This window comes from Protomyctophum parallelum (genome assembly GCF_964188405.1).
Source record: "Protomyctophum parallelum genome assembly, chromosome: 4".
NCBI lineage: Eukaryota > Metazoa > Chordata > Actinopteri > Myctophiformes > Myctophidae > Protomyctophum > Protomyctophum parallelum.
The window spans coordinates 1,864,549-1,886,702 of record NC_139700.1 but is presented as its reverse complement, the minus strand read 5'-3'; the positions used below and the strand labels follow the sequence as shown (position 1 = coordinate 1,886,702).

General features: G+C 45.0%; 2 protein-coding genes across 2 annotated transcripts in view; one reads left to right on the top strand and one right to left on the bottom strand.

Annotated features, from left to right (window-relative positions):
• immp2l (inner mitochondrial membrane peptidase subunit 2) overlaps window positions 1–22,154 on the top strand; it is a 190,312-nt gene that overhangs the window by 128,731 nt on the left and 39,427 nt on the right. The window lies entirely within an intron of this gene.
• LOC310857966 (leucine-rich repeat neuronal protein 3-like) lies at window positions 1,005–5,349 on the bottom strand (the record flags this gene model as incomplete). The annotated part of the gene is made up of 4 exons (XM_083764011.1): window positions 1,005–1,913; window positions 2,233–2,455; window positions 3,318–3,460; window positions 4,459–5,349. The coding sequence occupies 4 exons, from the start codon at window positions 5,347–5,349 to the stop codon at window positions 1,005–1,007; spliced, it is 2,166 nt and encodes a 721-aa protein (XP_083620137.1).

Below are 22,154 nucleotides of genomic sequence, written 5' to 3'. Positions count from 1 at the left end.
TCCTATCTCCATAACTATATTTTTTGGACACATCAGACTTATTCAAAGGTCAAATTAGATTAGCCTTTGTGATTTTGGTGGATGAACAATTACCTCAATAGGATCATTTTTAATTATAATCCTGACAACTAAACAGTTTTGGACATACAAGGTGTCCACCCGACAGAGACGATAATATCCAGAACCAGGAGGTGCTAGTGAAAATTACCTGATCTACAAGCTCACAACGCTTCACAATGTGACGCTCTGCAGAGCTCGTATAGATCAGCTATTTTCGAGGAAAAAAAAACATTTGAAGGTAAAAGCTCTGAGTTCCGGGTTCCAAGAACTGCAGGGTAAGTTAGTATACTAACCCTCATGAGCAGGGACCCAACTTCGATTCTGAGAACCTTATCTGCAGCTGTAGTGTATATGGAAACGAATCCTGAACATTTCACGGCCCACCATGGTTCACTTAGTTCTTGTAGCCGAAAAAGAGTCATTTTACACCTGTCTGTGAAAGTTTGCTGCAATGGCACAACTTCCAAATACAAAATAGTCTCTCTCTCTCTCTCTCTCTCTCTTTCCCGGCTATGTAAATATGTATGACTTTGTCTCCCTGCTAAGCTCCGGAACCGTTCCCTGCAACCCTGTCCCAATGTCAGAAGGAAAGAGGACACTTAACCCATTCTGACCGGGCACCCATTTTGGTGTCAGCATCATGTTATGCTTTAGCTATTTAAAAATAGCAGATCTACAAGCTCATATCGCGCCACCGAGTGGCGCGATACGAGCTTGTAGGTCTGCTATTTTTGAAAAATCGAAGAGCGACTGACATTTTTAGAATCTGATCTCAGGTCAGAATGGGTTCATCAGACCAGTGTGTGTCCGGCGGAAACCTCGTATGAATCTGATCTCAGGTCAGAATGGGTTAAATTACATTGTCCAGTTTACAGTCCATCACTCGCCGCCGTCTGTAATCCAAAGCCCTCATCCAAAGTGCCCGCGGCCCAAGGACACATCCCTCATATGGTGTCGTCCTGTAAGTCTATTAGCGTGGCTCTCACCTTCACACCGGACGATGCACACGCTTCCAAAAGAGAGGGGGAAGGGGAACTGTCATCCTTGTCCGGGCCCTGCAGCAGCGCCTCGGCCTGTTCACCACCAACCATCCATTTCCGGTGGCAGAACAGGTGGCTGTAAAGAGACGCGGAGATGACAGAACAAGCCACGGCGACGGCGACGCAAAGCGCCGCCCAGGCGGCTACGACCAGCGCGTCCCGCGTCTGCGCGCTCCGGCCGGGCGGCGGCGGCGGCAGTCCCCTCGTGGTGACGTTGATGCAGTCCCTGTTGCGTCGCCACGGAGCCCCCGCGGCCTCCACGCACACCCGGTACGGCGTGGCGGGCTCCAGGTGCATCAGGTGGTATTCCTTCACGTCGGACGGAACCCTGGCCGTGAACGCCGCGGCGGAGGACGGCCGGAGCTCGGTCGTCACCGCGTGCCATCTTAGCCGCGACACCAAACCGCCCGGACTCTCCCAGTACACCATGACGGAGTGAGTTTGGACGGACTGAACGTGAACGCGCAAAGACCGATTGGAGGTGTCGGGGAAGTAGCCGTCCACCGTCACCGCCACGGTCTTGAGGTCAGCGCCGACGAGGTTGTGCGCCACGCAGGTGTACAGGCCGGCCTCGCGCGCGCTGGCGTCGGAGATGTCGAACGTGCCCTCCGGGTGCATGTAGTACTTGTCGGACGGGGCGTCGGGAAGGACGCGGTCGCCCGAAGGGGTGACCCAGTAGATCTCCGGCTCGGGCTCTCCGAAGGCGCGGCAGTGCAGCGTCACCGATCCCCCTCTGTCGGCCGAGACGCGGTCGGGAAGGCTTCCGGGAGAGATCAGGGGAACGCAGATCTCCGTCATCTCCCGGAAGTGCACCTGGTGGTACAGAGGGGTGCACCACTTAATCATGCATAATAATAATGCGTCACAACCCGACAGTGTAAGCTTGTAGATCTGCTATTTTTGACACCCATTGTGTAAATAAAAGTATAAAATAGCTACAGTATATAACTATAATAGTTATGAAAAGGTTTTTATACTGAACTGAACTGAACTGAACTGAACTGAACTGAAAACACACTTCTCAATTATTCAATCAACCGAAAAAGGACATAAATGATGATACAAGAACTACCAACATTCTAGAAATCGACCGGCGTGTGCACACTTGTGTACGTATATAAACTTGGAATACCTGGCGGACATGCTGTCCCTGGTACTCTGGCGGCTCGGCGCAGTAGAGCGCGTGCGGCTCCATGAAGCGCAGCGCGGTGCGGTTCATGTTGATCCAGCGCACCACGCAGTCGCAGTGGATGGGGTTGCTGTGCAGGCTCACCTCGCGCAGGTTGGGCAGAGAGTCCACCGTGCTGCGGTGGAGCGCGCTCAGAGCGTTGCTGTTCAGCATCAGGGTCTCCAGCCTGGAGGAGTGGAATATTATCAGGAAAATGTCCAATCTAAGGATAAATTCCTTACCAATACATTTCTTCACCAAATGTGTTTGTATAGGTGTAACGCCTGGGATCCGAACATAGACCAAAGGGATATCCTTTTGGACCGGGGGGAGATATTAACCCATTCTGACCTGAGATCAGATTCATACGAGGTTTCCACTGGACACACACTGGTCTGATTAACCCATTCTGACCTGAGATCAGATTGTAGAAATGTCAGTCGTTCTTCGATTCTTTCAAAAATAGCAGACCTACAAGCTCGTATCGCGCCACTCGGTGGCGCGATATGAGCTTGTAGATCTGCTATTTTTCAATAGCTAAAGCATAACATGATGCTGACACCAGAATGGGTTAGACTTTTTCAGTCATCAGGCTGATTCATGAATTAAAGGGATAGTTCACAATTTTTTAACTTAAGTTGTATGAAATACTTGCCGTTACTATAGTGGATGCAACTTTATGAATTGATTGCCAGAGTGCCGTGGTGGGAGTTCTGCTCTGGTTTTGGTGAAATATTAAGTCGTTCATTTTTGAACCCTCTATCACAAGGAACTATGTTTTTTTGTGTCCATATCACTACGCCCAAAAAATTGTTCCATGTGATAGCGGGGTCAAAGTTGAGCAAAGGTTGCGCGAATGTTTTAGTTTTTAGTTTCGTGAATTAATATTATTACTTTTACTGCGTGGCCCCTGTGCCCACCACAAAATGACCGGAACTACTTAATATTGACCAAAACCAGAGCAGAACTCTGTAAAGTAACAACATCTGAACTATCCCTTTAATACCTGGCAGTTTTAATAGCTCTGCCCTGCATGCGTCCCTACCAACCTGGGCAACTTGTGGAAGGCCTTGGGGTGGATGTAGGACAGCTTGGGGTTGTTGGTAGCCTCGATCTTGGTCAGTTCTGGCAGATTGTTCAGGGCAAAGCTGTCGATGGACACCAGCTCTGGCATGCTGTTGATGCCCAGCTCCTTTAGGCAAGGCAAGGCAAGGCAAGTTGATTTGTGTAGTACGTAGCACATTTTCAACAAGGCAATTCAATGTGCTTTTCATAAAACATCAAAGAACCACCCATTTTCAAGCATAATCTTCATATAACCGGTCCTCACTAATGGTCATTAGAAGATGCCACCATTTCTGTCTGCTCAGTCTGTCTCAGAGCATTAGTGAGGAGGACCAATAGATGCAGATACTGTAGGTGGGAAATGGGTCATGTGATCATTTAGGCAAAAAGAAACATATAAAACTAAGGATTGGCATAAAAATGCAGAATGTACAGAATGTAATAATTATGTCAAAAGCTTTCTAAAATGGCAGATATATACAAGCTCGATCACAACGTGTCGCAAAGTGAGCTTGTGTAAAGACTACTAAATATTTACGTAAATTACTCTTAACTAAAGTTTTCAAATTGCAGTGGAATAAACCAGTGGTTCCCAGAGCTAAATGATAGTTAGGAACCAAATGGACCCTTATGGGTCTGTAAATGGTAAACGGTGCATTTATATAGCGCCTTTATCCAAGGCGCTTTACATAGATTGTGCATTACATTCACACACCGATGGCAGCAGAAACCATGCAAGGCACAAACCGGCACATTAGGAGCAACAAATGGAACCAAATGGACCCTAACAGGTCCATTTGGTTCCATTTGTACACTTGATTTTACAATATAAATTGGGGTTTCAGAGATAGAAATGCCATTAAATGGGAGTCTGTAGCCTGTTGCATATCAAACTGGGGGGGGGGGGGGGGGGGTCCTTGAAATGAAAATAGTTGAAAATCACTGCTAGAGCTGTAAAGATCTTATCTTTTCTAATGGGGGTCCGCGGGCTAATTAGTGTAATTCTGGGGGTCCTTGACATGAAAAGGTTTGGTAACCACTGGACTATTAAAACAGTTCAATATTTGCCTTTGAGATGTAGTGGAGAAAATTAGGGACATACAGGAAAGTAAAGTACAAAAGTACCTTCAGATGGAGCATGTCCATAAAGTCGCCCCTCTGAATCCTCTGGACGGGGTTCTTGTTCAGATCCAGGAACTTCAGGTTGCGGGCCTTCTGCAGGGCGGCCCGGGGCACCCCGTCCAGCAGGTTGTCGAAGAGCGAGATGCTCTCCAGGTTCTCCAGGCCCACCAGCGCCTTGTCCGGGACCTCCGTCAGGTTCATCCTGGCCAGCACGAGGCTGCGGAGGTTGACCAGGAACCCGAAGTTCATGTCCGCCAGCCGGACCACGGGGTTCTCCCCGATCATCAGGATCTCCAGGTCGGGGAGGGGCGCGAACCACCGGCCGTCGATGCTGCTCAGCCGGTTGGCGTTCAGGTGGAGCCGCCGGAGCCTGGCCAGCCCGCGGAAGGCCCCGGGGCTGATGGAGGAGACGAGGTTGTGGTTGACGTAGAACTCCTGGAGGTTGGGCAGCGCCGGCAGGCAGCCCTCGGGCAGCGCCCGCACCCAGTTCTCCTCCATGTGCAGCGACAGCAGCCGCGGGAGAGGCCCCAGGTGGACGCCGCGCAGCGACGAAATGTTATTCTGGGACAGGTCGATTTCGGTGATGTTGGCCAGGTAATCCAGAGCCTCCTGGACGTGAGCGATGTTGTTGGTCTGCAGCAGGAGCACCTGTGTGTCCGAGGGGAGCCTGGGCGGGACGGCGGAGAGGCCCAGGTCGTTGCAGTCCACGGTGGCGGCTTCCGCGTACGCCGAGCTGGGCGAGAACCAGGGCCGAGGCTCGCATCGGCACGACGCCGGGCAGCGGGCCCCCATCGCCCCCTCGGCCCCCTCCTCCTCGGAGGCCAGGACAACAACGGTGCTCAGCGCCAGCTCCGCTAACAAACACGCCACGAGCACCGCCGCCGTCTCCTTCATCTTGGGGGGTGTTCCTCGTATTCCCTTAGCTATAGTAATTGGTCCTCGCTGAGTCGGGTTGTCACGCGGCGCCGTTAGAACTTCACAAACAACAGCTCATTTGTGACTGTGCATCGTCGGAGACGGAGCGTGTATTCTCTGCTGACGGACGGCCCCTGTCGGTCCCCCCTGGATGCGCTGGCCCCCTCTCCCTCTCCCTCTATCTCTCTCTCTCTCTCTGCTTGTGCCCGGGTTCTTGGCAGAGCGTTTAGCGTGTGCGTTGCCAGGTTGGATGTGGTGCTGGTGAAGGTCAGTGGTATCCTTCAGGGAGCAGCTCCGTGGAGCGGCGGAGCGGGAACGCGGGAGGAACGGGGACGCTGCTGCTGCTGCTGCTGCGGCTTGGGCTGACGGGGACGGATCGCTCTGTCTGCCATCGCCGTTGTTAGATTATCCTCTACTGCTGTGCGGCTCTGGTGTCAGTTTCCACCTGGAGGAGAGAGAGAGAGAGAGAGAGAGAGAAAGCTTTATATAGCAGTGTTTCTCAAACATTTTCAGGTAAAAGACTCCCGAATTGATAAAAGATTTTAATCCAGAGACCCCTAGCATATCGAGATTTGTGATGTTAAAAACATTCTAAATATTTTTTTTTGTGTTTATTTGTAAAAAGTTTAAGGAACGGAAGTGGTTAAACCGACCGTGACGCTATTTCTCTGGTGGCCCCCGGGCCTGGGACCCCCTCCTCAAGGACCCACTTTGTGGACCACTATACTGTCTGCAATATAATATGACATTATTGACTGACTGATAGAGTTGTGTTGGGGATTTTGAGAGCTGTTCAGGCTCAGGAATGTAATGCGTTTTTCCTTCACCTTTGAAATGGATTGACCTCTCTTTTTAAAGGTATACTGTGTATTAGTTGGAAGGCCTTTTGCTAAGAATGGGACCTTTGTGCAGTGGTGGAAAGTAACTAAGTACATTTACTTGTAAGTACTGTAATTAAGTACAATTCCTGAGGTATTTGTACTTTACTTGAGTATTTCAAATATCCAATACATCTTGGATCCAAATATTGTACTTTTACTCCACTACATTGATATTAAAACTTTGGTTACTTAGTAATACTTACTATAGTTACTTTGTAGATTTTTTTTTTTTTTTTTTTTTACAAAACATACATTAACCACTTAAGCCTTATATACCCTGATAGAAATATAATGCTACAAGAGAGCGAGAGGGAGAGAGAGAGAGAGAGTCTCAGAGGCAGTCTTCCTCGCACAGCCCTCCACATTCTGCCCCCGGCAGTAAAAAAGGAAAGTGGTGGGACTGCAGTAAAAGCTTGTCAAGGCAGGTTTATTTGTACAGCCCAGTTTCAACATCACCACCAGGGCCATTCAGAGTGCTTTACATAAAACACCGCGGCATTAAGGTATTAAGACACGCTGTAGAGGGACATTTGAATACTATTCAAAATAACAGGTTAATCCATTTAGTCTGTGTCACCTTATAGCTTTTTTTTTTATAGCTTATAACCACTTTAACCATTATTTGAACATTTGAGTGCCGCACTGCGAGCTTGTAGATCTGCTATTTATGAAAAATCATGAACATGTTTTAACTCAAATCTTTGCTTCATGGTGGGTTACTGAAACAACACATTTTCAGATGGGGGGGGGGGGGGGGGTCAGAGGCCAATAATAACATAATGTTTGGGGTCCTTGACATGAAATAGTTTGAGCACCACTGATATAGAAACATAGGTTTTTTCAGAAAACTGTCACGATTTTGAAGACATTTGGTAGAATCTGGTCAAAATGGTGGTTCCCAAAGTGGGGTCCGGGTGGACCCCTAGGGGTCCTTGAGAGTGCTCCAGGGGGTCCCCAGCTAAATGATAATTAGGTAATTAGGAACATAATTAGGAACCAAATGGACCCTTGTGGGTCTGTAACATTAACATTGATTTCACAATATAAATTGGGGTCTCAGAGATAGAAATGCCATTAACCCATTCTGACCGGGCACCCATTTTGGTGTCAGCATCATGTCATGCTTTAGCTATTTAAAAATATCAGATCTACAAGCTCATATCGCGCCACCGAGTGGCGCGATACGAGCTTGTAGGTCTGCTATTTCTTTTTAAATCGAAGAACGACTGACATTTTTTTAAATCTGATCTCAGGTTAGAATGGGTTCATCAGACCCAGTGTGTGTCCAGTGGAAAACCTCGTATGAATCTGATCTCAGGTCAGAATGGGTTAAATGGGGGGCTGAGGGCTAATTAAAACACCTTGAGGGCCCGGGCCTATTTAACCCAATAATAAAATGTGCCCATTGTCAGCAAGCGCCTCTAGGCTGTAGAACGATGCGATCAGTTTCAGCGAGTCAGCGCTAATTTGAATCAATCTCCGTCTCGGGGCACGTGACTGTGCACTTGAACTTGACGGTGAATATACGCCATGGGCCCGATGGTGTTAAAGTGTTAAGTTGTTTTGTCTTTATTCTGTTATTCTGAGCCACCAGTCGTGGCACAATGTAGATGTTTTTTTGAACATTTCCCCCGGACATAATAGGCAAGTCAGAGTTAAAGGTGTTAGTGTTGTGTTCGTAGCCCCAGGTAATCTCAGCACTTGATTATTTATGAGGAGTTGAATCAGAGTTGTTTTCTTCAGGTGACAGGTGTGTGTGTGTGTGTGTGTGCTGGGGGTTGTTTTCTCAGTGTCGACGGCACACATTTGACGTGTAGGCCTCGACAGCAGCTTGGTGTGTAGAGGCGGATGAAGCCGTCGGCGTGACTAGCCCATTCTGACCGGGCACCCATTTTGGTGTCGGCATCATGTTATGCTTTAGCTATTTAAAAATAGCAGATCTACAAGCTCATATCGCGCCACCGAGTGGCGCGATACGAGCTTGTAGGTCTGCTATTTTTGAAAAATCGAAGAACGACTGACATTTTTTTAATCTGATCTCAGGTCAGAACGGGTTAATCAGACCAGTGTGTGTCCAGCGGAAACCTCGTTATGAATCTGATCTCAGGTCAGAATGGGCTAGATAAACACACTGCTGATGAAGACCAGATACAGGGTGTCACCTCCTGCATGTATTATGAACTCGTTCCATGTTCATGGCTGGCAGTCGATGTGCACAGAGAGACAGACAGACAGACAGACAGACAGACAGACAGACAGACAGACAGACAGACAGACAGACAGACAGGCCAGGCCAAGTTAGCCCATTCTGACCTGAGATCAGATTCATACGAGGTTTCCGCCGGACACACACTGGTCTGATTAAACCCATTCTGACCTGAGATCAGATTCTAAAAAAATGTCAGTCGTTCTTCGATTTTTCAAAAAATAGCAGACCTACAAGCTCGTATCGCGCCACTCGGTGGCGCGATATGAGCTTGTAGATCTGCTATTTTTAAATAGCTAAAGCATAACATGATGCCGACACCAAAATGGGTGCCCGGTCAGAATGGGTTAAAAGGTTAAGTCACCCAGTTGCAGATCGTAGCTGTCAATTGTAAATTAACGCCATACTTTATCACACTACAGCATCACAGAAAAGCATCAAAAGTAGCAGAACTACAGATATTGATGAAGATCTGATACGTTTTTGACAGACGATATAAAAAATTCAATATAACAATAAAATATAACAAGTACACAGTGTACTCGCAGAGACAGAGAACAAATGATGATCAGAGTGCTCTCTCTCTCTCTCTCTCTCTCTCTGCCATCTGTGTCAAAGCTCATAAAAGCTGCTCTTTGACAAACAATACCAAATGAATCTAGATGTTTTGTTTGTTTGTTTTATTGTTTGAATTGGTTAATTGTCTTTATTTAAGTGTGTTAACATTGCATCTATACTACTATCAACTTAATGGCTGCTCTGCACAGTCCTTCTCGTGCTGCGCAGTGCGCAGTGCGCATCTCATTTTGCTTAACACAGTACAACACAGAGAGTTAAGTACACATTTGTTTTTCTAATGGCCCCATAAGAGTGCTTCCTAAAGGTAATTTCTTTCATCTAAACTTCTACACTTTGCCAGGTTGAATGAACATTTAGCTTTACATAATGATGTATACAGGAGCCACACTGTGTTGATTTCCTATAGAAATAGAGGCTGTAGACTTAAAGAGCGTATTTAGGTTTAACCCATTCTGAACGGGCACCCATTTTGGTGTTGGCATCATATTATGCTTTAGCTATTGAAAAATAGCAGATCTACAAGCTCATAGCGCGCCACCGAGTGGCGCGCTACGAGCTTGTAGGTCTGCTATTTTTGAAAAATCGAAGAACGACTGACATTTTTTTAATCTGATCTCAGGTCAGAATGGGTTAATCAGACCAGTGTGTGTCCAGTGGAAAACCTCGTATGAATCTGATCTCAGGTCAGAATGGGTTAAGAAAGAAAAAGAGAATAACAAGTATGCCATTCTGGTGGCATCATTTGGATTTAAACTCGACGCAGCAGCAGAGAATGCATGCCGTTTGTCCACAGAGACTGAGATGAGCTCATGTATTGAATCTCTCTCTTCCTGGAGCGACCTGATAGCCGAGTGGTTAGGAGAACGCCTGGCGCTCAGTCGCGTTGCATGGCGTTGTTTGCATCTGGCCGGTAGTAACATATTTTGCCGACGTTAATGCTTATCTTTTAGAAAACATCATCTTGGTGATGTCATGAACACGATGCCAGATGTTTTTGGTTACAAGTTCAACAATGTCAGAGCATCCTATATTTACACACACCTCGACAGTGGGTGCAGGGCCAATTAAGGCCACACGATCTATATTCTATACCATACAATCTAGCATTGCGACCTCGTGGATTGCCGAGCGACTCCGTCACACAGCAGAGGATATTGTCTCTGTCGGGTGGAAACCATTATGTGCAAAACTGTTACCTTTCAGAATTCAAATTTGAAAACGGCCAAAGTAGCAGAATCTGTACAAGATCTCAAAATGCGGCCGCCCGTCGCTTCGCGCCATGTTTCGAACTTGTGGATCTGCTACGTGTGATGCCTTTGTGTGACGCTGTAGTATGATCAAGGAGTGCAGTACTTTCATCCGACGGATCATTGGTCCGAACGACAACCTACCTCCTCCCTCACCCTAACCCTAACCTCCCCCGGGGCAGACACCTAAACCTAACCGCAACCCTCTCCCGACCCGCAGCGCACCTCGGAGCATTGCCCCGTCGGACCTATGAGTTGTCGGACAAAAGGATGCCCCCCATGATCAAGTAGGGCACTAATTTACGAAACAACACAAAACGTTACAATGTGGAGATATGAGGTTTATTTATTTTTAAGATATTTCTTTTGGCTTTTGCCTTTATTGATAGGGTACAGTAGTGTTTGGACAAAAAAGGGGGAGATGGGGTGAAGACATGCGGCAAAGGCCGATGTACGGTACAGGCTCGGGACTCGAACCCGCGACACGCCCTCAGGCTGGATTTACCGGCCTAGTTGCCTGGGCCGCTCAAGGCTATGAGGTTTCTGCCCGACAGTGACGCTGTCCGTTATAATTCTTAATGGGATAGGATCTTTCAGTTGGAGTGCTTTCCGCTAATGAAATCAGACCACGCACACATGCACGCACACACACACGCACACACAGAGGAAGAAAAAAAGTCCTTTTTCTGTATAAGCTGTCTGATTGGAAGGCCAGGAGTCAGACACTCAGGAAATGTTTGGTTAATAGCTAAAGCAGTTGAGAGTCTCGACCGGGAGGAGTTAGGGATTTGAGCTGAGGCCTGCAGTGCAAACCGTGCAGACACCGGATGCCGGACTCTATTCCACCAATGGTGGGGCAGAGGCCTTTTTGGGGCGGTTCTGGACAACCGTGGGTCCGACTCGACACCGGCCATTGCACCCCCTGCGGTGGTGTGGAACGCGTGTGTCGAATTTGAAGTTGGTGGGACGAACGGTTCTCGAGTTACGTGGATTACACACGTACGAACAGACAGACAGACAGACAGACTTGGTGCATTTATAGATACAGTAGATATAAGTCCTACTAGCCCCCCTGTGAAAAATTGCTAACACGAAAGAAAGCAGCAAATGAAAAAAAATAAAAAATAACACTCATCTTTTACGTTCTCTAATAACAACCTAAAACAGTAGTTTTAGGTTGTCCTTTAAGTATTTACTTTTCTTTATTCTTAATCTTAATAATTAGAACGCACTACAGCTCAGAGGCAAATGTACTTTTTACTCCCCTACAATCATTTGAAAACTTGTTACCTTGCGGATTTAAATTATTTAAAAGCATACTTTAACAATTAAAGCCGTGTTTTATACCTCTTTAACTTGCAACAGAGTTTGTACATTTTGCTACTTTTAAGTAAAACAAGAAAATACTACTGGAGTACTTCTTCCACAACTGCTTACAACACACTCCTTATGCAGCACTTTGAAAAGGTCTCCAACAGCGAATTCTATTTTTTTGGTAATTGTTTCTAAACACATTTAGTAAGGCATTACTGCCAACATGCTCTGCTGCAGAAGCTGTCTGTCTAGCTAAAATAAGCTGTTTTTTAAACTGCAAAAAAGGCATAGTGCTGAATATTGACATCCTCTAAATGGATTAAAAGGGGCCAAAACGTGAAATATTTATGCCTTATTTTTTCTCATGGTGGTCAGAGTCAAAGGGCCAAAGCTCTTACGTTGCTACCATCCTAATATGGCAGACAGCTCATGAAGTGGTCCCAGACCACCATATTTTATTCATTGGAGTGAGGTGCAGGCTGGGGCCACACCGGTACAGTACAAAGAGAAACCGTTCTACTGTCACTACAAGAAACACAGCTACACAGAGAAACCATTTTGACTGTCACTAGTACAGTACAACACACAGCAACAAAGAGAAACCATGCGACTGTCACAGGTGCAGTACAACCAGCAATGGAAGAAGAGAGTCGCGACACACTTTGATCTCGCCGCAAAGCGCGGTGCTATGGGCTATAGTTCCAAACATTGGAACTATCCCATTGAGACAAAGCGGGGTGCTATGGGCTATAGTTCCAAACATTGGAACTATCCCATTGAGACAAAGCGGGGTGCTATGGGCTATAGTTCCAAACATTGGAACTATCCCATTGAGACAAAGCGGGGTGCTATGGGCTATAGTTCCAAACATTGGAACTATCCCATTGAGACAAAGCGGGTGCTATGGGCTATAGTTCCAAACATTGGAACTATCCCATTGAGACAAAGCGGGGTGCTATGGGCTATAGTTCCAAACATTGGAACTATCCCATTGAGACAAAGCGGGGTGCTATGGGCTATAGTTCCAAACAATGGAACTATCCCATTGAGACAAAGCGGGGTGCTATGGGCTATAGTTCCAAACATTGGAACTATCCCATTGAGACAAAGCGGGGTGCTATGGGCTATAGTTCCAAACATTGGAACTATCCCATTGAGACAAAGCGGGGTGCTATGGGCTATAGTTCCAAACATTGGAACTATCTCATTGAGACAAAGCGGGGTGCTATGGGCTATAGTTCCAAACATTGGAACTATCCCATTGAGACAAAGCGGGGTGCTATGGGCTATAGTTCCAAACATTGGAACTATCCCATTGAGACAAAGCGGGGTGCTATGGGCTATAGTTCCAAACATTGGAACTATCCCATTGAGACAAAGCGGGGTGCTATGGGCTATAGTTCCAAACAATGGAACTATCCCATTGAGACAAAGCGGGGTGCTATGGGCTATAGTTCCAAACATTGGAACTATCCCATTGAGACAAAGCGGGGTGCTATGGGCTATAGTTCCAAACATTGGAACTATCCCATTGAGACAAAGCGGGGTGCTATGGGCTATAGTTCCAAACATTGGAACTATCCCATTGAGACAAAGCGGGGTGCTATGGGCTATAGTTCCAAACAATGGAACTATCTCATTGAGACAAAGCGGGGTGCTATGGGCTATAGTTCCAAACAATGGAACTATCCCATTGAGACAAAGCGGGGTGCTATGGGCTATAGTTCCAAACATTGGAACTATCCCATTGAGACAAAGCGGGGTGCTATGGGCTATAGTTCCAAACATTGGAACTATCCCATTGAGACAAAGCGCGGTGCTATGGGCTATAGTTCCAAACAATGGAACTATCCCATTGAGACAAAGCGGGGTGCTATGGGCTATAGTTCCACACATTGGAACTGTCCCATTGAGATAGAATGAGTGCTTCCACATTCCATTGTATTGTTACAATGGGACTCAACGCTAGTGTCGTCACTCTCATACTCAACAACACAGCAAGACAACCCATTTGAGTACTTTTCCCACCACTGCAGTTAGTATACCACCTCTTGCGCAGGGCCTTAGGTTCTGAGAAGAGCCTTATCTGAAACGGAGCCAGGACCCATGATGAAACACATTAACACAGCACTGCACGCTTCACTTAGTGCCTGTATGGAAGGGCGCCATAAAAGTGCTTTTTATTCTGGTGCCAATCTATGCCACAGGTAGGTTGTTAACCCATTCTGACCTGAGATCAGATTCACACGAGGTTTCCGCCGGACACACACTGGTCTGATGAACCCATTCTGACCTGAGATCAGATTCATACGAGGTTTCCGCCGGACACACACTGGTCTGATGAACCCATTCTGACCTGAGATCAGATTCAAAAAATGTCAGTCGCTCTTCGACTTTTCAAAAATAGCAGACCTACAAGCTCGTATCGCGCCACTCGGTGGCGCGATATGAGCTTGTAGATCTGCTATTTTTAAATAGCTAAAGCATAACATGATGCTGACACCAAAATGGGTGCCCGGTCAGAATGGGTTAACATTCAGTATCTGGGGGATTTACCCTGCATCTTACAGTATGTGCACTTTATTAATGTATACTGAGTGAAGGAGAAAGAGGACTCTTTAGGGACGGGTAGTGTTCCTCTATGGTTTAAAAAAACAAACATTCATGGTGCAGGCTTTTTAAAACGGCTGCTGCTTTTGACTATTTACAGCGAAAGGATTCCTTTAGCACAAAGAAAGCCAAGAACGCGGGACCTCGTTCTTCTCTCCACGACGCGCCTGTGCCAAGACGAGGGACCTCGCCTTTCTTTAATTTCATTTAATCCAGCAATTACAAAATAATAAACATATATATATATATATATATATTATTTTCTTTTAGCAGACAATAGATGGCTAATAAAAAAACCTACTGTATATGTATATGTCAACAGCAGACAATGTGTGGTCCTGATTCTTCAAAAACGAAATGCGCCAGAGTGTAACGGTGGCGGAAACAGATATCGTATTTATCCGTCCGATCAAGCTACGTTGAGATGACGTGTTATTCAGAGAGTGGTGTGTACCACAGGTTCGCAGGCGTATCGCAGGTGTATGTCATACTGAATGCAGCGGGTGCAAAGTGATCGGAAAAGCAACCGACAACCTCATCTGCATAGATCCACGCCCCATATCGTACCATAAAAGGCTTCAAGCATGACTCAGCAGACAGCAGTTTGTCTGAGATCCGTCTGTCAAAAAAAGAAAAAAGGCTTTGCAGCCGCAGACTACTGTATATAGCGGCTTCACAAATTACAATAAAAATGATTGCTGGAAAGAAATTACAGCCGCGGTCACTGCTATGAATATAGCCCGCACTCTATTAATTGAATAATTCTACACATGTAGGAGCAGGACAGTTAGGGCTTTTATGTTATGTCGTTTTTGCACCATTGTATATTACCACTGTAGGCTACTAGTACAAACTGACATCAATCCATCAGATTTCCAAGCTTACAACGGTGCGTGCTCTGCTGAAGCAATATAATTATAATTTATTTAATTAAGTTCTGGACCAAGGCGGGTGCTCACTCACACCTTTGCAGAGGTAAAACATATCCGATATTTAAAATATCGGATATATGTCAATGCAAAAGAGAGAGAGAGAGAGAGAGAGGAGAGAGAGAGGGAGGGGGGCATGGGCCCTCGACACTGGTTTGCGCGATAAAGAACAGTAGCCTATACATTCATAAGTGAATAATTATACGCCTACCTCGTAGGCCTGGGATCCACTTGTCTGAAGAAATTATAATCCAGTGAAATTATCCAGTGAGTTAAACTATTCTGTGTGTGGCATCCATGCATGTGATCAATATCAATATACATTATTATAAAGTCTGTCCGTCATGTTTGTGAACAAGCGCGAGTGGAGGTGAGCTGGCTTAAAACTATGATATGACTGCGCCCAATCGCGCATGATAGAAATATCCTAATGCATGCATTTAGGCATACAAGTGCACTCTGCTTTTATATATATATATATATATATATATATATATATAGGCTATCATTTTTTTATGACCAATATGTTGGGGACACATGCCTACATATTTTATCTGAGATTTGGGAAAAATTTATTGATTCAGCATGAAGACTAAAGCCTTCTGAATAAATCTATACGCAAGTGTATGCTTCCGCAAATTTCTCCGCCACCTAAAGAGGTCCCGGAGGATTTAGCGGAATTTCCGACCAACCAAAGTCAGCGTCAAGTTCACGGCCATTTTCATGAATTCCAAATTAATGTGGGAAATCCACGTAAATGCCTTTCCGCTAGCGTCACGTCAATATATAAGCGGAAGCGCATTGAAGAATCAGGACCATTGTGTAAAACAACTCTCGTCTCTCAAAAACTCTTGAGAGTGTAAAATGAAATATCCATTTGGTTTCATTTCATGCTCTCAAGAGTAAAAAAAAATATTGTTAACATCTACATTACTTTAGTTAATTTACAAGAAGTCTACACAATTAGAGAATGTAGAGGAATTGTTATTTTGATCACCGTGTGCCTGGTTGTCTCTCCCATGGTACCACGTCAAAACAGCACGGAACTGTGTGTGCATGGACAGTTGGACACAGTCTTCAACGATGACAAAAATAAACCAAAGTCTTGGATCTGAGAGTCTCGTCAAATGGTGGTTCGTGGCTCAAATGCTGAATAAATAATGGCCCTTGGTATGAAAAGGGTTGAAAACCACTGCTTTAAAGGCATGGTACGCGTCTGTGTCACATTAGCTTTGAACCACTTTAACCATTGTTTGAAACTTTAGCTGTTGAAAAATAGCATATCTACAAGCTCTTAGCCGCACTACGAGCTTGTAGATCTGCTATTTTTGAAAAATGTGGCGCAAATCTTTGAATATAGATTATTTCAGAGCGAACGTATTTTAACTCATATCTTTGCTTCTGGGGGGTGGGTCCCTGGAACAAAATATGTTGAGATGGGAGTCCGCGCCGCGGCCAAATGACATGACATGAAATAGTTTGAGAACCACTGACATAGAAACATAAGTTTCTGACATAGAAACACAATTGTGTGTGTGCGTGTGTGTGTGTGTGTGTCTGTCTGTGTGTGTGTGTGTGTGTCTGTGTGTGTGCGTATGTGCGTGCGCGCAGTGAGGAGCAATCTCCTGACTGGTTTCCCAGAGAGAACTATTGATCCGTCTTTCTTGTCTCGGTTCGTTCTTTCTCTCTCTACCTACCTCTATTAGGTACCTCTATTGTTCCTGCTCCCCTCTGTGTAAGTGGGATTATTTATCTAGTCTCAAAAGGACCCTTTTATCCATTTTAAGAGACTTTTTCCATCTTTACTTTTTGTCGCTTTCCCGAAAAAATAATCCAAAACTGAATTGAAAGAAAAATAGGACTCCCAAGATTCCCAAAACAACTCATCACTGTGTAACCCGAGTGCCGGAGAGTTTTTAAGAGGATTTCTTCTATGTACTTTTGTTCTTGTTAAGTTTGGAGCCCTTATTTTCTTCAATTCATCAAATAGAGATGCACACGCAGATTAGATACACCAACGGACCGACATGAGGAAACAACGGTCAGACATGCGCTGCTCCGTGCTTGCAGTTAGGGCTCGGTTAGGTGTTTGAGGTAAGTTGATTGATGGTTGGAGTCTGCATTCAGGAATTCAGGGACAAAAAACAGAACATTCTCCACAAATGCTATATGCTCCACGGGGTGAGTGATTGAAAGATTTAGATTATTATAAAAATGTATAATACGGCCAAATACATATCGTTTTGGGAGATCCTTGAGGTGAAAAAAATGGAGAGCCCACTGACATAGCAACATACGTTTTCCAGAAACCTGTTTTACCCTGGTTCTGGCATTTGTCTTATAAATCTGAGTATACAGTATACTTCTCCCCCCAGCCCGCACCACCCGAGCCCCGGTCACCCCTTAGTCTCTCTCGTATTGATTTACTATTAAATGTGTCTGCAGCTTAAACAGTGCTTTCATGCCAGACAGTGGCCCATGTGACCCCCCACACACCCAGCCACCCTGTTCTCCCGTCACAAGCTGCAACCCCCCCCCCCCACTGACGCGTGATTTGGGAGGCCACGTACGGCCAATGCTTGGCAAGCCACAACACCCCCTATAATTCTTTACGAAATATCAATTGAAAGGAGCACTTTATGAGAAAACATTCACTTTATATAAGAACGGTGAGTTAGAACATGTGAATGAACTTCTCCATTTGCGTAAAAAAAGAATTACTAGTGTCACAAGACGGCCATATCGCCATCTATCCAGCTATTTATAAACTCTTACTTATAAAGCAGTTTTAACGGATGCACATTATTATTTATACATTCTGGAAACAGACAGCCAATGGAGATGGTTGGGTCACGGTTTACACTCGGGCCAAGCATTTTAACACATTCTGACCTGAGATCAGATTCATACGAGGTTTCCGCCGGACACACACCGGTCTGACGAACCCATTCTGACCTCAGATCAGATTCTAAAAAATGTCAGTCGCTCTTCGATTTCTTCAAAAATAGCAGACCTACAAGCTCGTATCGCGCCACTCGGTGGCGCGATATGAGCTTGTAGATCTGCTATTTTTAAATAGCTAAAGCATAACATGATGCTGACACCTAAAATGGGTGCCCGGTCAGAATGGGTTAAATAAGAGCAGTGTGCAGATTTTTTATTCATAGAAAAAAAAAATCATGTTTGCTTTAGTTTTCACTGTCCAATCCTCGAATTAAGTGGATGTGCGAATACTTCCTTTACACAACAAATCCATCACCATTTGAATTTCCAACATGATCTCTAATTCTATGTATGTATGTCCAAAACCAAAACTGTTACATTTCAGAGAATGTAATAAAAAATAACCTGTGTTCCAATGGATGAATTATTGAGTCACAAGCTCTTGTTAAAGGTAGGGATGGGTCCGATTAATCGATTAATCGATTATCGTTGATAGGACCCGAAATCGATTATGAAAATTAATAATCGATAATCGTTTTTTTTTTTTTTTTTTTTTTTGTTTGTTTTTTTCTGTTTAAAAAAAAATGAAAATCGGTTGGAAAGGCAATATTGTCATCCAAACAGGACAGGGCTATAGGCCTACAAAAGTGTGCCTGGGATGTGTCTGTGTAGCTGCATGACTGAGAGGAGTGTGAGTGGAGATTGATTCCAATCAAGATACAGGTTTGGAGGATTTAGCAGGTGTTGGGAATTTACCTAATCAGGCCTAGGCTGGGGTTGCTATGGTGATCAATTGGATCAACAGTGGTCCAGGGACCACCAGTGGTCCTCATTTAAAAGATGGAGTTAGTAACCAAATGGACCCTTATTAACTCTCAAGAGTTACAATTATTGTTAATCAACTACATCAGGGGTTCCCAAACTTTTTTGACTTAGGTACCCCTTGGGGGGAAGATTTTTTTTATTTGTAGGGTTCATAAAAAAAAAAAAAAAAAAAAAAAAATGTTTTTTTTAATTAAAAGAAAATCCCCCCCCCCCCAAAACGATTAATCGATTAATCGTTAATATTGAATTATACAAATCGATTTTCATTTTGGACACATTTACACATCCCTAGTTAAAGGGCAGTCCATATACTCTCTCCGACCACCGAACTTTTCGTCGGAGAGCTCCGGTACAACTACAACATGACGTCACTTGCAACTTCTGAAACGCATTTCTCCGATGTTTTTGTTCTGAAAGCTGCACTCCCCAGATGTTGTGACTCTCCAAACTCTACTTCGGGAGAAAAAATAAAAGTCTGATCTTTCCGACGAAAAGTTTGGTGGTCGGAGACAGTATGGACTGCCCTTATCCCATTCCGACCGGGCACCCATTTTGGTGTCGGCATCATGTTGTGCTTTAGTTATTTAAAAATAGCAGATCTACAAGCTCATATCGCGCCACCGAGTGGCGCGATACGAGCTTGTAGGTCTGCTATTTTTGAAAAAAATCGAAGAACGACTGACATTTTTAGAATCTGATCTCAGGTCAGAATGGGTTCGTCAGACCGGCGTGTGTCCGGTGGAAACCTCGTATGAATCTGATCTCAGGTCAGAATGGGTTAACTCTATCTCTACCGCTACATAGCTGTAGAGCGGGCATACTCTACCGCTAGAGTATGCCCGCCCCCCCACACACTCTTGTTACACACACCGCCGCAGCATTGGAACACGCACACACTGCTGACCTCTCGTCAGATTAAATCCGAAATGTGGATGGCAGAAAATCCACCGAGGACAGCGATCCTAGAATCTGAGTTATGACGGTTTGAGAATCCTCCTTTCCACTGCTTTGCAGTGTGAATATATTTCCAATCCCATAGTTGGAACGGTGGGGCGTTGCTGTGGGAATCGGACCAATGTTAAAGGCTTCCGTAGGCATCAACCATTATATAGACGGAGTATATATACGGACTTGGGATATGGCGCCACCTAGCGTCGACGTGCGTATACGTACCTGGGTAAAATAATGTTATTACTTACTTGAAAATGTATACAATTGACACCTACGGTGGAAACTTTGGCCTTACAGAAATGTAAAAACATTTAGTCCAAAGGGAATAGCACTAACCTTGTTGTCTTGTTTCCATTTAGGCCCTAAAAGTGATTGGTTAACATGCAATCAATGCATAGACATGGCATAACATAGACATGTTAACCAATCACTTTTTTTTATACTTTCCCCAGTAATAGCAGATCCACAAGCTCACAACGCGACACAATGTGACGCATTGCGAGTTTGGAGATCCTCTATATGTTCACTGCTTTTGCGCGACACTCTTGTCAAGGAAAGGCATGTTATATGGGAAAAAAATAAGTTAAAATATGGAGATACCTAAAGTTTCTTAACCGACAGTGACAAACCTGTGTGCCGGTCACATTAGCAATGCTAGCTACGTATATATGTATGTGTGTGTATGTGAGTGTCTGTCATTAGCATTAGCTGTATGGCTACATTAATTAGCAGGGGGCCCCTCTGCGCGGTGTGGGCGGTTCACTCGCGTGCATGATGAGATGTGGAGAGGCACACTTTATTGCCTTACATCTGCTCAACCATGCCTGCAAAACAAGCAGGCGGCCAGCAATTAATTAGCGATGGATGCTAAGCTGCCAGTTAGATCCCCCTGGCGAACACATCCGCCCTGACCAGTGTTGTCAGAGTTTGTAGGAGAAATACTGTATAAGCCAAACCATGGTCTATGAATCAAGCCCAAAAGAAGCTACTTTCATAGGCTTCGGCTATTTAAGAATAGCCGTTCTAACAACGCCTTTCATATACAGTATAGACGACTTCTGTGATGCGACACGAGCTTGTAGATCTGCTATTTCCCACCCAGAAAAAGAAAGACAAATCTAATAATTTTTTAATACAAATCTTGTATCGTGGGTCCTTATAGCACAACATGTTTTCAGATGGGGGGGGGGGGGGTGTCTGTGGTCCAATGCATATTAATCCGGGGGTCCTTGGCGTGAAAATGTTCAAGAACCATGCTGGTTTAATTTAGGAAACAAGCTCAAATAAGCAGCCTCCCAAAAAATTGCAACCCGCAACTACCAATATTTGCAAGCGGAAACAAGCACATAGTCGCTAGTAGGCTATAATAAACAGACATGGCAACACGTAGGCCTACTGTCCCTGACAGCCTGACACGCATGCACACGTGAACAACATGGCACACTCCTGTTGATTTGTCACACTGCAGGAGAGGGAGCCTCAATCAACATAGTGTGTCCAGGTTGGAGTGCATGCAGCTCAAGCCATTGCATTGTGCTATCACTGAAGACCGATGCTTTCATAAGTAGCTTATGCAATCCATTAACCCATTCTGACCTGAGATCAGATTCTAAAAATGTCTATTACATCCTGACAGTTTCATTATTAACCCATTCTGACCTGAGATCAGATTAAAAAAATGTCAGTCGTTCTTCGATTCTTCAAAAAATAGCAGACCTACAAGCTCGTATCGCGCCACTCGGTGGCGCGATATGAGCTTGTAGATCTGCTATTTTTCAATAGCTAAAGCATAACATGATGCCGACACCAAAATGGGTGCCCGGTCAGAATGGGTTAAGTGTGTTAGGCCTCATAATTCCTCCATTCCCTCGTCAGGTTATGAGGACATTGACATTATTTCTGAGAGCGTAATGGAAGCGAGTTACGTAATGGACAGCGGCCCATTCGGGACTGCTGCTGGGTCACGGAACCCACCGTTGAGAACATGTTATTTCAGCACGCCCATGTCCCTCGTGTTAGATTTGTTACGTTCCGGTCGCGGCTAAGATTGTGCTCTCTCCCGACGCGTACCTTGAGAATTGAGGATTGAACAGTCTCATCATTGCATTATAACAAAAAGAATAATCCTATTATCTTGTTTGAAACCATTTAGACCTGAGATCAGATTCTACAAATGTCTTCTAAATCAGTTTTCTGAATGTCTCTTTCTATGTCAGCCGTTCTCAAACATTTTCATGTCAAGGACCCCCAAAAATATATGTAATTGGCCGCCGACCCCCATCTGAAAATATGTTGTTCC